Below are 17,435 nucleotides of genomic sequence, written 5' to 3' on the forward strand. Positions count from 1 at the left end.
TTAGTCAATTCCGATTCCGGAGCCGATTCTGATCGTGGAATCGATTCGAGCATCAACTCTGGAATTGGCTCCAGAGTCAACTCTGTAATCGACTCCGGAGTCGGCTCCAGAATCGACTCCGAAATTGTAATCGATTCCAGCATCGGAATTGGCTCCGGAATTGATTCCTAACACGGAATCGGAATCGGGAAGGTCCGATTCCGAGCGCCTACCATTAGTGTAAAGCGATTATTATAAACTGCTTAGCTATTTGGACTGTACTAATGAAATGTATTTTTGATCCAATTCGAACTTATGATTGTTTCAGAAGTGAAGACATGGAAATGAAATCATTCGACAAAAATATCTATTTGACTGCTACGATTAACATAATTAATTTGGTAATACGGACCGATGCAAATAATTAAACCAAATGCAAGTCCTTTGCTTTATTTGTACATATATATTTCTGTCAACTTGTTTCAGTTTCGGATTGTAGGAAAAGTAAATAATATTTTAGCTAGACAACAACGGAAAAGCCTACGCCCTTTGCCTACGGTTTCATCTAGAAAAACTAAACCCAAACAAAACGAAACGCAACCCCCATTCTCGTACGCAGGCACACTTTCTTGGTACGCACTCCCACCCACCCGACCACCCAATTCCGCTATGTACAGGAGAGTGATTTATTACAAAAAAATGCCGTCCATCTTTCAGTGTGCAGCCGGAGCAGCGGCAGCAGCACCACCCCCCGTACCCTTACTACGTCCGCGAGGCAACGTGTGTCCGCGAGTGCAGGTGAAGGAATGATTGTAACAGGATAAGGTTGGCTAGCAGCAGCCCGGCCACGAGGCTGCCACTCAGTGGCGCACCCCGCTCGGCCCCGTTGTACGTCGCGTTGCAGCACTGGGCGGCAAAGTTGATGACGCTCGGGTAGTAGTGGTTCCAGAACTTGACCGCATCGAAGCTCATCGTCGTGTGGTCGCTCATGTTGAACGACCGGTCGATGATCAGCACGCCCGGCTCGGTAACGGTGAACTTCTCCCACCGGATGTACACGCCCACCTGCGTCGGGTTGGTGAACTTGGCAAAGTTGGCCCACAGCGTCATCACGATGTCGGCCACCCGCTTGTCCGCACTGTCCCACTGCATCTGGTCGGCGAGGGCGAGCCAGTACGGCAGGCCCCACAGGAAGATCAGCTCGAAGTTGTGCGGCACGCCGACCCACTCGGGCACGTCCTTCAGTGCGGCGGCCGTCCGCGGCTTGATGTCGAACCGGTACACGAACGTGTCCGCCTGCTGGCTCATGTGCATCGCCAGCTCGATCGTCGGCGCGACGTACTTGCGCTCCGTTGCAAACTCGATGTACTTCCGGCGCAGCGCGAGCGGCTCGGTCGTCGGCGGGTACGGTTTGTACTGATACTGGACCGCCTCCATCACGATGTCCATGTTGCCGCCGCACAGCGTCTCGTTGAACTCCATCTCGGCCAGATCGCTCATGACGACGTCGCCGAGCAGCGTGTCGAACATCTCCGCGCCCAGCCCGTGCTCGAGCATGTCGCCCATCGTCAGCTCCAGCACCTCCTCCATGTCGGTGTGGCCGATCAGCAGCGGCACCCGGCGCAGCTTGCCCTGGTGCACCAGCATGTTCGGGTGGTCCGGGATGAAGGGTGTGGTCGTGTTGCTCAGGCCCTGGTCGATGACCGGGCCCCAGTCGATGGGGGGCGAGTTCTCGGCCAGGATCTGCGCGTCGACCCGCCGCAAGCAATCCATCAGCTTTGTGGTCGGCCGACGGAAGCACCCGAAGGCGGTCGCCAGCTCGTCCAAAGAGGATGCATATTGCTTGGCGGTGCGGACGCTCGAGTCGAGCAGCAGACTGCCGGACATCAGGATGGCCTTGTGGAACATGTCGTCCGTCCAGTCGCCGGACGTGAGGTGCAGCCCGACGCAGACCGCCCCCGTACCGTGGCCCATGATCGTGACCGAACCCTCGTTCCCGTTGAACAGCCGGATGTTGCGCTTGATCCAGAGCAGCGCGGCCGACTGGTCCATCAGGCCGAAGTTACCCGGCGCCTCCCCGTCCATGCTGGTGAAGAACCCGAAGATGCCCAACCGGTAGGCCACCGTCACGACGATGATCTTCTGCTTGAACACCATCTGGAATGGATTTAACGTGAAGGGCGTGTCGCCGTCAAAGTCGCCGGTCGGAAAGGTAACCAGCACCGAGTACCCGTCCGTTGGCATCGTTGCTGTCCGGGAGAAGAGAGGGCGTGGAAGGAGAAGATGGTAACAATTAATTTATTATCAAACATTTCAAAATGACTCAAACATCGAGTTCCCTCTTAATATTATACACAGTATGCTAGTGTATGCTTAATATTATACACAGTATCGAGCAGTTAAACTCTTCCCAATCACATCTCGATTACGTGGCGAATTCCAAAATCGCGCCGCTGCCGAAATCTAGAGGTCGACTCAATCGATGAAATCGATGAAACGATGAAATACCACAGACACGAACCCAGCCTGTTAAATCTATTTAAGGGAGTCCACAAGGATAGAAGGAGCATGATAGGCTCAAGTTGAGGTGGCAGATTCACAGACGAAGGCGCGAGACTGTGACCGATTTCGGACACTCTTGGAGCAGACCAAGACCACTAAGGCAGTCGTAGGGCCGTATTAGTGCGTAAGTAATTATAGTATACATTCAGTACAAATATGTAGAACAGCCAAGATGATCCCATTATGTCGACCACAAAACCCTTGGGGAAGTTAGTTGAATTCTAAATGCTACCTTTTCTCCAAAAATATCTTCATACACTTCAGATTAATACAATTAGAACAAAGAAACTTTAAATTACATACAAGCAGTTGAACCAGCAGTTGAGTAGCGACCAATGATCTTGAACACATCACAATTGGATGATAATGCCAAAATCAAGTTCCTAGGGAGATGAGCTTGTCCACTTGACTAAATGTCGATTCTGAGTTCAGAATAGGACCCTTCTTCTTATTAGCGTAACGACCTATGCCGCTCATGCCGGTCTATACAGGCATTCGAGACTTATTTGATGCCATGGTCCATATGAGGCTTAAACCCATGTCGTTAAGTCGTGCGAGTAACTACTGTGTCTGTACCGCATTGAACAGTTGGCATGCCTTCCAGGGTTGTTATTTGTGATATGAAATCGTTAGTAAAAGGGGATGACTAATATGTTTTATAGATAATTGCATTACGAATTACTAATCTACTACGAATCTACTACGAACTTCTTCTTCTTCTTCTTCTTTTGGCACAACAACCGATGTCGGTCAAGGCCTGCTTGTACCCAGTAGTGAAGTGAACTTGACTTTCAGTGACTTATTGTTACCATAGCAGGATAGTCAGTTCTACGTATGTATACGGGCACGGTCTATTCGGGACTTGAACCCATGACGGGCATGTTGTTACGTCGAACGAGTTGACGACTGTACAACCAGACCGGCCCCTACTACTACGAACTAAGAAGAGGCTAAAATGAACAAATCTACTATGAAATATAATACACTAATAAAGAACTGATAATTTGAATTGATTTGATTGATCCTTTAGATCGCTAGGCATAAATGATCTTATTGTATTCTTCATTATAATTGATTGATGAGCTTAATTAGAATCCAATATGAATACCGTAATGATTAATTATAGCAACAATTTGTGGTAGGTTCACAATGAATCGCGTTCTAAGCACGATTCGATTCGCTCACTTAACAATTATCGACAGTTTGTCATCGAACGATTCGATCGTTTGATTAATCGTCGAGGTCTTCTTTGCCCATTCATTGTGCTTTGGATCTGCAGTTGAACGCTTTCCAAAACAACCCCCTCAAACACAAACACAACCCAAACAACTGGCGGCAAACCCCGGTGGTGGTGGTGGTGGTGGCCCTTAATTTGTTCCACTTTTCTACTTCCACTACGGGCCACTACGGGCAGAGTAGTGCCACGTGATATAAATTATGTATCCTCGGTGGCGTTATACAGCGAAACAGCCACAAAAAAGCGACCGTGCCGCGCCACCACAACGGCAATATTGGTGAGTTTGCAAAATCATGCTCGCGTGTACACGAAGTGAAGAAGTTACACACAGAGAGGGGCGAGAAACTAACCTAGTGCCCGACTGGTCCGACCGCGTCCGACGCCAGTTCGTTGAACTTCGTTCCGGCGGAAATCGAACCTCCTGGTCGCGTAATTTTTAAGAAGCAAACACCGAGGGCGGCTTGCTTTCTCTGTATGCGTGTGTGTGTGTGTGTGTGTATAGGGGTCTTTCAGTGTTAGTGGTGTAAACGCCGATGCAAAGTAGTAGTAGTAGTAGTAGTAGAAGCAGTAGTGAAGGTAGCTGACAGGTACTCTGCAAGCAGTAGACTTGGAGGATTCCGTAGGCACAGGCTCTTTATCAGCACGAGCCGATCTTGAAATATTGATGTAGGGTTCACTTTTGACACTACGTCTGAGTCGCCGGACGGTGGTGTATGCCGGCGAATGCTGAAGACGGCACACCATATGAAGGTACAAATTCTTTGCTTACGAAAATGGGAGTAGTCACTAAATTCCAACTAATGAATGCAAAACTTTGACCACAAATAACGTGAAACTTGATTAAAATTCGTAGTGGTACTTTGCTGAACAGGGTTGTAAATTAAAATCCCATTAACTACTGCGGCGGATATACTGCAAACATCAGGAGATACTAAGAAACCAGCAACCTTCTACTGACACGTTTGGTGTGGTGTGTCGCATGAACTTTGGTGCAAGAATTTGTCGTCCTTTTAAATATTTGACAGCTCCGACGTCTCCCTCTCCTTGGTAAACTACGCTCCACGGGTTTTGGCCCCTACTTCAGGAGGGACAATTTCGGGGACAATTTCCGTAACAAACCGTAATTATACGCCATACCCAACCATCCAAGCTGTTGTTGTAGCGCCCTCCACGGTAAGTGTTAGGCTAATGGGAGGGAATTTAAAATCTGAACCCCACTGCATCATCGGTGGACGTTACAGGTGTGGAATTTGGGAATTTGATGTTTGCGTGTTTCAATGGAACCCACCATGGGCAGAGTACGTGTGGTGTTTGAGAAGTGTTTTACGGAGCAAAATATGGGGCAAAATGTGCGCGGTATGTCGCAGCCTATTGTGATACGGTTACGGCTAGAGTAATATAACATTTTATCGGCCCGATTGGTGGGATGCATGCGATGGTTGACGCGTAGAAAGGTCGCACAACGTTCTGTTATACGAAGAGTTTTGCGGTTCTAGACAGCGTCTAGACGCAATTTGCCAGCTCATCTTATCGTTGTATTGTTGTTTTTTAGTTTAATTTTCATTATATAGGCAAACAACAATGGATCTACTCGATGCAAACTGTCTTTATTCCACTTCAAGTACCATATTTTAGATCCCTTTCAGATCACGCTTCATGCACGGAGTGTAGAAACTGGTCAAACACGCTCTTACAATGATAAAAACGCGATAGTCCCAAATGTACACGTGCCATTCGGTACGCTCATTAGGTCAACGGTGGACGTCCGAGTTGCCAACGAAATCATCTCGTACAGTAGTGTCTCGTACCCTCGGTACGAATCTACAATAACGCTGCCCCGTAAGGAGCCTTTCTTAGGGTCAACGGAGCTACAAAAGGGGTAGAAACCGATCCCATTCCAACGCCCGCATGCGTTCGGTAACGACGTTGGAGCACAATTAACTTAGTCACGCGATTAAACAGCGGGGAACAGGAAGAACCAACAACATTAAGAACGACACAACCACACACACATACAACCAACACATTTGTTGGGAATTACACCAAACGATCCCACACACTCAATACGGTGAGACAAAATTGCAAATCGCGTCTTATCAGAGATTCCAATTAACTGTCATTTCATAGTCAATTAGTAGGAAGGCTCCATCGATGATTGACCATCCGATACGGCACGGAAATGAATAGATGGCGCTTAACTAAGCGAATGAGGTTAAGTTTGATGGATATCCTGTCACTGTCGAATGCCACTTTGCCATTTTCGCGCATAGTAGTAATTCGAATGGAACGATTGATGATGGCTGATGATGATAAATTTGCGGAATAGCAAAGTGTCAGTGTCGAACAATACAAATGCAGCAAAGAAATCTAACTGGTTTAGTTTAAACAGAAGGATGTACGACTATTGAGAATTAAATCATGCTGCAACCATCGCATAGAGTGATTAACTATGAAGTATAACAACGATTGAAAAGTAGGTAAGTATTTAGTAAATGTATGTTAGTACAATTTTGCAGTACTTACAGTAACTAGTGTCCGAATAACAGAACATTTGTTAAATTATGAACTTGATGTCTGTAGAAGACGATTATTTATGAATATGATGTATTACCTCATGTATTTTCTCTTTGCCACCTTCGAAAACTCTTCTGTACTGTTATACTGTTATACACTGGAGGTTATTGTATACAACAGTATAACACCAGCGTTGTTCAATACGATAAACTAACAATCGGATTATAGTGTGATTTTCTTTTATTAGTCCTCCACTAAGCCAAAACCAAGATATATTAATCTAATTATAGTGAATTTACACATCCCTCAAATGTATTAACATACTCGAATGTTGTATATTTATTTACCCGTCCCTGCCCTGCATTTCCACGACGCTTTTGCTATGTGCTTTTGTTTATATATTTTCCTATCCACCTTCCTCGCGTTCATGTAGCATTGAGCGATGTAAACCCACCGATTTGCATATCGATTTCGGGGAAAAGACTCGCCCCTCCGTTCATACACGTTCTTTGCTGTACACACGCTTAAACCGTCGACCACAAACAAACGAGTAGGTACAGTGTTCCTTCGGGGTAATCTGTCTTTTTTAGGTGCAACCTGCGACGGTTTTTCCCCTTCCGGAAACTGCCATGATTCATCCGTGTGCCGAAGGACGGTACAAAACCGCTAAGAACACTCCCGAAAAAAAAAAAAAAACTGGTACTAGGTGTAGTATGGGAGCTACCACTAGCACCAACTTCGATTACGCTCGGCACATATAAATTTGAAGGTCTAATAGATTCTCATAAATGTCAGCTTGAGCCATCGTGACGATCGTGCTTCCTCGCCGTCGAAGGTTAACGTGAAATATTGCCACCGAGCGAACCAGCCAGCAGCGAAAACAACTGCCGCTTGGTGGCGATATTGTTGCGGCACTAGCCACTCCCTCCCAAGCATGGCAGCTGAAGTTGTTTTCGAAGTAATTTTATTGTGTGTATGCATATGGGGAACCGTTTTACGGCACGTCATATTTAAATTCTTTTCCGAACAACCTTGAAAGTGAGATGGCACCGCATTTCACACAGCACCGTACATCACAGGGGATTGCTTTGGAGAAAGTCAAGGATGCGTTGTTGGTGAAGCAAAACGAAATGGAAGGTTCTGTTGTTTTGTGTTAGTGAAAGTCTACTGTGCACGGCACGGCCTAGGGGAGCAGAATAGCTTAGCTTATGGTGCACGTGCGCGTACGTATAACAGTGTGTGATTGATCTAATTGATTTGCTTGCAAATGCTCTTTTGGCAATCCATAAACCGAACCCAACCCAACCCAATCTCCCCCTTCTTTCGATATGCTCTAAAGTTGTTCCTTCACGCACAAACAATTAGCTGAGCACTAAACATCCGCTTTCTGACAAAAGGGTACGCGCGTCCATCGGGCACACGGTCCGCCCCCCGTCAGCGTTTGGAGTTGTAAAGAAATTAAAACTTTCACCAAACCACAACCGATTACAATCAATTACACTGGTAGTGTGGAGGGGGGAAGCTCACGCACGATACGCTCCCAGAACAGAACAGACCTTTGCTGTTCACTTGGCAGCTCAATTATTGGAAACTCCCTACTTCGGCTCAGGGTTTGAGAAATCGAAGAGGTAGTACATAGAAGAGTCCTCGATAAAGATTCAATTACCGGGCGAAGCGGTGTTGAATGTGCGTGCTTTCCCACCACCTAGATGGCGTTCCGTTGTAACTTTGCGGGGTCTTTGGGGTTGAAGTCAAAGTTTTCACCCCCCCCCCCCTGGCAAGGAATCATAGCAAGCGTGGCATGACCTTCAAATCGAGCATTCGATCCAATCAGAAGGTGAGAATCCCGAAGGTTTCGGGCAGTTCGGCTCCGGATGTGTTATTTACTCTGGCATTAACACATCGGTTTTCTAGCGCGGTTTTTATTTTAACACATCCCAACCAGCTTCTCGGTAATTGCTGCCGTTCGTGTCGTAAATCAGACGATCTTATTACCATTTTTATGATCGTCTTACGGGGCGACGAAAAGGCACAATGTGTCAGCAGAAGTAAGAAAAAGCTGTTAAAGCTAAAAAAAAAAGGATTCGCCGCTCTCTTTTTGACCTCTAAAGCGTTCTTCTTTTTTGTTGTACCCTGCACAAAATCACTGCAAAGAGAAATAATTAAATGTTTGGCTTTTGTGTGTGTGTGTGCATTTTTTTTATATACAATGAATCAGCTTCATCCATCTGCAGCAACGTCTGCTGGCTGAAGGTGTTGTTAAGAGTGCTACATTCTAAGCTATGACCCACGGTGAGTTCAGGGTCAATCGGTCGGTTATATAAGCCTGCCGACAAAAATGTACATAATTAGAGGATTGTACTGTATGTGTTAGGGAAAAAGGTTCACTGATTGATGTAAGGATCGACTGATGCGATTACTTATGCGGCTGAGTGCGCGTGATGTACTTCTTGACCGCAACAAACAGGTTCAATGTCAAAACCGAGGTTCTCTTGTGCCCGTATTCATTAAGAGTTTCTTCTTCCTAGCACATTAAGCCAGCAAAAGTTTAATCGACGGCTTGCATAATGCTGTAATCTGTTGTAGATTTAGTGATTCTGAGTAGGATGGTGTTAGCTGCGATTATGTTCGTTGGAACGGTTTAAGGTACACATAATTAACATAAAAAATAACGTTTTCAAATTAAACAAAAATGATAAAAAAGATATAGCGTTAAACCAAGTTGTTAGACTATAATAATAAAATTACTCAAATTACTATTACGAAGCTCATTATTTGCACTGCGATTGCTTACTATCATTGGGATCGTAGCTAGTAATTGGCACGATTTATACATAGAAAATAAATCCGCATGTCGACTAGAAGGCTTTTAACTATTGAATCCCGACTATAACAACAACGATTCAACTGCACCAAAATATTAGAATAAAGGCCTGTTGACCTTTTATTTGTAGGCTTTTCTGTTTGCTTTTTAAAGCAATAGTTTATTGAGATAAAATTCAATATTATGTTCTGCCCATTATCACAATAGCCAAGACCAAATCTATTATCAAACCCACAATTTATAAGAAATTAAATCGGAACCGTTAACAACAACGAAAAATCAGATATTCCTGCAGGTATTAAAAAACTTTCAAACGTGCACTTTGTGAGTGCCAACATTTGGGCATTTGAACCCACACAGGGGGGCCCACACCTACCGCTCAATGCAATAAAGAAAAACAATTCTTCTTGCCACATGGAAATCGATTACCTATTCCACTATTCCTTAGCAACGCTGCTTTAATGCTCCCCACCACTATCCTATCTCCTTGCACGAGCCCCCCCTCCCCTCCCCTTGATCCATTTCTACACACGTGCACAATCGAGGTGTTTGAATTTTCCACCAGGGAAAGGGGCCTACTTTTTTCGCCCTCGTAGCAGCGTGTTCGTGAAACTAGCAGGCGGTGGTTTGCATATTTTGCAAGAGCGGAAAGCTTACCCCCCCCATGCCGAAAGGAAAGACAGTTTTGACAGTTGAATAGAATAGCGCGTGGAAGTTTTGCCGCCTACAGTTGTTTTGTACATGTTTTCTTCTTTTTTGTTGTTGCTTCGTCTATTCATTCAAAATGTAGGTTAGAATTGATGTTATCATTATTTTGCTTTGTTTCTACGTCTGTATGTTGTTGTTGCATTAGTATTTGTTTCAACTGTATTTCGAGCAGTTCATTCAATAGCGAATTTGCATTTACTTCTTCACGTGGTTAAACCGTGATAGAATGATTTTCCATCTATGTCTTTCGTGTGCCATGTGGACAGCCATTACTACAGACTTTACTACACTTTTGTGTGAGAAAATGAGCATGAAAGCAAGAAATTGTGCGGTCTCTAATTTTCCATTTATGGTTAACCCATTTCAGGTTTACGTGTGACCTAATTTGTGGCGAGGAGTTTAGGTGTTCCTTGCTAAAGAAGTGTGCCTCTTGAAAAGCGACCGTTTGATGAGTGGGTTACCCTTTGCAAAAATAATTGCCGGAATGGTCATTAGGCTTGGCATAGTGCCATGCAGGAAAGTGATTTCCTCACTCTTCATGATTTTTATTGGGTGTGTTTTGGAGGCTTTCGAGGCTTATTGTTATGCACGTTGGAACTAACTTTGTGGTTTGAAAAGAAACGATTCAATGCTCCAACGCTGCTCCTTATTTACAAGAAGGTACAAACATACAACATTTCATGCACTAAGCCAATGCCAATTTGAATAGATTATTCCTTATCATCGCAAATTGATGCTCGGCCATCGTTTGAATTATATATAATTATGATGATAAAGTCACCGAGGCTACGAATTAGTGATGTTGTAGGTAAAAGTGGGCGCAAACTCGCAGCAAGATACTTATCAGCACATGCTTGTCTAGCGGGAGGAACACCCTTAAGGGCGCTCTTTGAAATGTAATGCTTCATAGGTTCAAGCAGGTCTATTTTGAGTGATGATTAGCATACTGTTGATATAGTTCTGCGATAGGTAACCATCACTTTGCTGTCGACAGCGTTGTTTTCCCTATTGGTTTGTGCTCCCTTTTCTGCCATTCCTTTCTGTGTTAAGGTTTTAATAAGCGTCAATCATAATTTTAACATTTGAAATCAAGATAATAATGCCACATTCTTCATCTATAATGTTTATGACGCTTGCAAAATGAACTACAGGTGTCCCCCGAGATACGACTGTATTTGGGACCGAAAAAATGTCCCAAAGCAAGGCGTAAGTCGAAAAAGTCGTATGTCGAATATCTATGAATATAAAGTTTAGAACCGAAGAGTTGGAATTTATGATATCGTGTATTTTATTTCAAATAATGTTCGATAATGTAATTATATTATATTATTAATTATATTTTAAAAGCCGTAAACAATATAAATATTCAAAATAGGGAATCTATGGAAATGTGTGTATAACGGTTATCAGCCCAGAATTTCAAAAAAATACATCAATTTCTTTTCAATGACAGTTTTTAACTGTCAAAATCAAAATCGTCGTATCTGCGAATCGTCGTAACTCGAGGGGGTCGTAACTCGGGGGACGCCTGTACATAATAAAAAGTAAACGTGTATGATGGAGACGCCTGGTGGTTAACTGTTTTAAAATTGAAACTAGGTAACTATTTAACGTTAAACGTAAAACAACTTCATAAATCATTCCACATTAGAGAAAGGTAAACCTCCACTGCACTATATTTTTGATGCATTACGATTTATGGTTTCGGTGTCTAACGTTAGCTAATTCAAAGACACACACAAAACACATCACACAACGATGCATGTGTTTTCCCCATTTTGTCCCAGGCTTTACTGTGGCCAGCCCGGGACGACCGGCACCACAGGAAACGTCCCCAGCAAAGCTCAAAGCGCTCCCAATATGCTTTCACCAAAAAGTGCACTCAAGAGCAATAGCATCGGGCAGCGAAACGGGCCATGCAAATGGAGGGAAAGAAGTCGCTTCGCCGGCCAACGCACCGCTACAACGCAAGGGCCCTACAGCTAGCCTTAGCTAGTAGCTTTGGTTTATTTCATCCACCCACCAACAACAGTAAAACATTGCTCTTCGCCGGAAGTCAATGGCCATAAAATGAAAATTTGACTCCGTTCAAGGAAAAAGCCACCGCGTGGCTGGCACCTTGGCTACTCGCTTTTTATTATGTTCTCATCCACTCATGCGTCTTCCTCGGACGGCGTCTTTTGTCAACGGTTTTGTGTGTTGTGTCGCGAAGGCAAAAGGCGGGATTTATGATTTCCCCTCCCGTTGCGGGACCCGTGTGCTGTGGCATGTGGTCGTTTTCCCGCTCGATTCTTTTCCTCGATGCCGAGAACCACGTTTGGCTTGCGGAGTAGTCGGCCAACGTTCGTTTTCGGCTCGTACGACGGGTTCAATGTTCAACGTAAAAGTGTGTCACTCTATTCACCGTACGCTCTACCGGTTGTGGAGAAGTGAAATAGTTAATCGTAGGAAAGTTAAACAGTAATATAGTGGATGAAAACTACTAAAATATCCTCTAAAATGTAATTATTTTTGTAATTTAAGAAAAAAAGCTTTTTTTCGGAGCATCTTTTCTCGGTCTTTTACAAGTTGATTGCTGGTTTAAATCTCATTGGTTTCTGATAAGTTTCCACATTTTGAGCAATTCACCAATTAATTATGCATTTATCTAACGATCCTCGTCATTATGCTAACTCTGATCTTGATTACAGGAAAAATAATACACTATGAGTTGTTTATTCACTTGAAGCACGCCATTGCCATAACCAACAACAGAAGATCATTGAACAGAACAGAATGTTTCTCAAACGCCTTGCTTGGTGGTTCTCAAAACATACCACCATAAAAACAGCTTTGCCGACCCGTTCAAACCATACTTACAGTCCGGTATGTAGATGTTCAGGAACAGACAGTCCTCGTCGTACTGCCGGTCACCGCCACCATCGCCTCCACCACCGTCGTCGCCCGACCGGATCAGCTCCATAAACAGCTGGTTGTGTCGCCGGTGGGTGTCGCGCGGCATGTGCCAACAGTGCGGTGCCGGGCTGGTCGCATTCTTCACGCCCTCCCAGCTGGGCAGATTGTCCACTACCGGCGGCGTGAAGCGCTTCTCGTTGACCGGTGCCTGCGCGTACGGAATGCCCAGGTACGCGACGACCCGCTGCGTCCGGAACATCTTCATGTACATGCCCATCACCGTGCCCTGGTCGGGGATGGTGACGGTCGGTGGATCGCGACCCAGCCCGCCCCGGCACAGCAGTGCCAGCAGCAGGACCAACCGGGTGAAGGTTCGGCTCGGACCCGTCGACACTGTTACCATGGCGAAATTTCACTTTCTCCCGCCCGCTTTGCGGCACACTCCGCACTGAACCGCACCGAAGCTTTTTACACGTAGCACACCCGAAACTGGGACGTCACTCCTGGGTCCTGGGTGAGTGGGTTTCTTTTGGTACAAATTTTCGAATCTAGACCACGAACAGGATAGCACCGCCCCAGACCGCCCAAAGGGCCACACACCACTACCAAACAACGCGCGGCACAGGTTCACCAAACAAACAGCCAAACACAATCCGGCACACTGACGACGAAAAACGGGCGCACGAAAACAAACCGTCGTCGCGGCACCAATTCTGCAAACCTTGCTTGACGTTCTGCTGCTTCGTGCGGGTTCAATGGTTGTTACGTATCGAACACGAATCGACAATCTCGAGAGCAGAATCGAAGCAATCGAAGGTTGGCGCACAATATCTTAACTCCACACTCTCTTTAACCGCACAGTTTAACCCAACACGGGTGCACACAGACACCGCACCGCACAGACACGTGTTCCCGAGGGGCGGGGGTTTCCACTATGGTAGGCACACTTTCCCGTTGATGGCCATTGCCTGCCTAACGGCGCCGCAGCACATGGCGAAGCTGTTGTTTCGTTCGTGGTCGGCGCTTGAATGAACGTTCGCTCGGCTGGCGTTTTAAGGGGTACTACTGAGCGTTCGTCCTGGTTCTAAAATTCCGTCGTTTTGTTTTACAGCCAAGGGGGCGAGTCCTTCCCTTTCTAAGCCAAGCGCCGGAGGTCTCACGCGATGAAACAGAGTACGGGGTGAAAGTAAACGAGGCACGCGAACGAACGCCGCTGTTGTACAAATACAATCTCAGCCTGGCCAGGATCAAGACAAGTGTGTGTGTGTGTGCGTGCGTGGTTAACAAAGGAAACAGGGGGAAGGAGGTATGCGTAATTCTTTGGGAGGAGTACCGCGTTGGGTTGAACAAAAAAGGACTAATGTCTTGCACGCTTGAGGGTGAATTTCAACTAACAAAATAATGCGTAAGTAGAAGTTATTTCACGCAATGCATTACAGTAATTAACATCGTTTAATTAACATTTTAAAGAAATAATATGATTAAAAGAGTTTGCAAAGTATCTTCAGATCATTCTACCTTCTCGAAAGAAAGATCATAAAAATAGCAAAGGAACTGCCAGACCAGGCCTATTGCAATCCTATAAGAATCCAATAGGTATAGCAAGCACACCACCTGCAGATATAAACCTTGGCCTAATCAAGTCATCACGATTCTTTTCTCCTTCTTCAAGCTCTTGATGTAGCTTGTACAGAATTCCCTTGTACTTGTATGTGTGCAGGCAACGCTTTCTTTGACGCCATACCATTTTGCAAAGGGGTCCTCTGGTAATTTTACTGAAGGCATTGTGTAGGAGTGTGCGTGTGTGTGTTAAGAGTCTCATAAGCCATTTTTGTATTGGTGCGCCTCTATGCAAATCAGTTGCCTTCTACCCCGCAGCCCTCACGATGCGTTTAAAACAAAGAAATCCGAACGCGTGCCTTTGCTTCGAGATACCGATTCCCTTCGCGCCGTACGTTTTCTTACCCTTACCACTTCGGTCGAATTGCACCAGGGTGGATGTCGAAAACTTAGGGTCCGTTTTCCCTTGAATGAGGCCAACCGAAGGAGTCGCGAGCAGTGCTTCGGTTAACACTCGGCTAGCAGCGATGAATAACGTTTCCCATTTCAGCGTCGGTGTGTTATGAAGTAGCGCAACGAAACCAGCCAGACCCCCTCTGACCAATCCACCTGACAACCGAGCTGAACTGAACGGCGGCGGGAAAATTCACCGGCTTTTTCCCGCAGGAACCAGTGCCATCGGACCACCGGTGGATGGATAATTGCTACAAAAGAAAGCAACTAACCCGTGGGGTGTGGTGAATGGGCCGAATCGGGAAAATTAGCACAAAAGTGGACATTTACTTTGGCACACCGTAAACAGCGCCATATGTGGGTATGTGTGAAATGTTTTTGTTTGACTTGACTTTCTTGATTTTACTCTTCTCCACGAGGTGAGGTGAAAGGAGATGGAGTTTGCTCAACAAAGGCGGCTTCGGTGGCTTGAGTTTCTTGAAGTTTTAACCACACGAGACCTCGCTAGGACATAATAATAGCCCCTTGCCCGGGGCTGATTGTGGGTCCACCCCTTTTCCACGCCCTAGCAGCAGCAGGCCAGCATATACGAACAGGTAGGGGAAAACGTATGACCAGTCCGGCACTGTATGAGGTCATTGTTCTAATTGTGTCCGTTGGACCGGTTGGCTAAGGTGAAATGGCGAAGAAAGCGTGGCGGAGGTCCGAAGTAATGTGATTCCCTCGGGGGAAGGAAGGCAAAAGAAAAGGGACAGGAGTACGAGACACACGGCACAACATAATCACGATGCGTGATGAGGCGTGTTTTTTGATGGTTTAATTAATTCACCTTTCCCCAGAGCGGTTGTGTACTGTTGATGTTAGTTTTAATTTTGTTGATAGATTTACTTTTGTGCGCTAAAGTCGATACCGGGAAGAAAAAAAGTTAATACCGTTGAAAATATTTTTTCAAGAGGACATAAGTTACATGCAAGTGTTTTTTCTGTAAAAAATGTTTGTTCAAAAAGAGATACACATTGTGGATTATCAGGAAAAGCCTGTTCGTGATGTAATCATTTTAATGTAAGTAGTTTTTTTTTGCACAAAAATTATACCTTTCCCTAATCATGTACTAATCTTGTGCAAATGATACCTAAATCCTATTTTCATCATCTTAATTTACTTTGCTTCATGCGTGTTTAGACAAAATTAACCCACTGTACTGGGTGCGTCATACTTTCACACCTGTTTGAATTAATGGACACTCCCAGGGTTTAATCCGGAAATTAAAAAAAACCATCACTCGCACCGCTATTTCAACCCATTTGTGTATTCATGACGTAAGTTTATCGCCTAAATAATGATTTATAATGTGAGTTACAAGGATTACGAAAAAATAATGATACATTTATAATGAGATCTTAAATATGTACAATTTTGTTACAAAAAATAAAATAAATAAAAACGATTCTAAAGCTGTCGTTCCAAGTGTTGATTTGTGAAGTTTCAAGTCTGGCAGGAAAGGCAAAAAATGAAAAATGTACAAAATGTTAAACAAAACAGAGACTATTGTTTCCAAATCATTTAAAGTCAATTTCAGTTGCAATTAAAGATTGATCTCTGTTTCATGTTTGCTAAATATTTTACGAAACTTCTTACAGTATATAATAAAGATCTACACAAAAGTAAATACATTTTATATTTTTGTATTTATGGCACCGTCAAATAACAAAGACACAAAACGGAAAACTTTCCATTTTTAATACACAATAATACGTGTTTTATAGTGTCATTAAGCATTTTGTGTAATACTCGCCTTATACAAAATGAAGTTGAAATTAGATACATGATGATAAGTCCCAGCTTTTAGCTCAACACACGTTTGAGAAGGACGAAAGTATCTATAAAATAAATTTACTCTAATAGGTGTTACGAAAAAAACGAACAAGTGGTTGCCTCTGAAAACCCTTAGAGTCAACATAGTTCCATCAAAGAAAACCGAGTCTTACTCCATCAAATATCATGGAATTCTTTAGCATCTTTTATGTAGCTCATCAAGAACCAACTAAAGGAACTGGAGCATTACTTATCAGGACACAACTGCGACATGCATAGCGACATGTACCAGTTCTACTAGTACCAATCGCTGACTCCAGGGTCTCTGGTACCAATTACTGGCTCCATGACACTACCTTCAGAGGCAAGATAATCTAATATATACGTATACTTATTGTTATGGTGAATATTTTGCCTTGGTGAGCCTACCTGTATGCATCACTGCTCTCACTGATGAGTGCACGCATCTTGTGAGATGCCGTTAGGTTCGGGCTTATGACGTGATCCCTGAAGGATCACTCTCTCTCCGGCGCGCCTCCACATAGGATAGTGAATAAAGGTTTTATATGTGTTAACTTATTCGCGTGCATTCGTCCACCTCTTATTTTAAATACATGACGACAGACCTTAACACTTATTTATCGTAGATCGCCAAGAACCAACGAGTGGAAATAGTAATGTACATGCGCTTCAAAATATCACTCTATCATTTTGCCAAACCTTTTAAAAAATGCGCTTTTCTAATCAAAATCATAACCAACTCCCATTTCAAATGAAATTTTCCACGCGCATGCCCGCACATCAAAGCCGTCCCGTTTGACAGGCGTCACCATGGGCCTAGGATGAACACATTCAGCTTCCCCTTTCACCCACTCTCCGGCTAGGCTT

The 17,435-nt window shown here is 44.5% G+C and overlaps 1 protein-coding gene across 1 annotated transcript; it reads right to left on the reverse strand.

The window, feature by feature from the left end:
* Positions 1 to 432: 432 nt before the first annotated feature.
* On the reverse strand, positions 433 to 13,841 carry LOC120893637 (acetylcholinesterase-1). The gene is made up of 2 exons (XM_040295643.1): positions 12,684 to 13,841; positions 433 to 2,228 (listed from the first exon to the last, which is right to left on the reverse strand). Exons 1-2 carry the CDS (start codon positions 13,120 to 13,122, stop codon positions 742 to 744), a joined length of 1,926 nt encoding a protein of 641 aa, XP_040151577.1. The 5' UTR covers positions 13,123 to 13,841; the 3' UTR covers positions 433 to 741.
* Between the last annotated feature and the right edge of the window lie 3,594 nt (positions 13,842 to 17,435).

Source organism: Anopheles arabiensis, chromosome 2 (genome assembly GCF_016920715.1).
Source record: "Anopheles arabiensis isolate DONGOLA chromosome 2, AaraD3, whole genome shotgun sequence".
Classification (NCBI taxonomy): Eukaryota; Metazoa; Arthropoda; class Insecta; order Diptera; family Culicidae; genus Anopheles; species Anopheles arabiensis.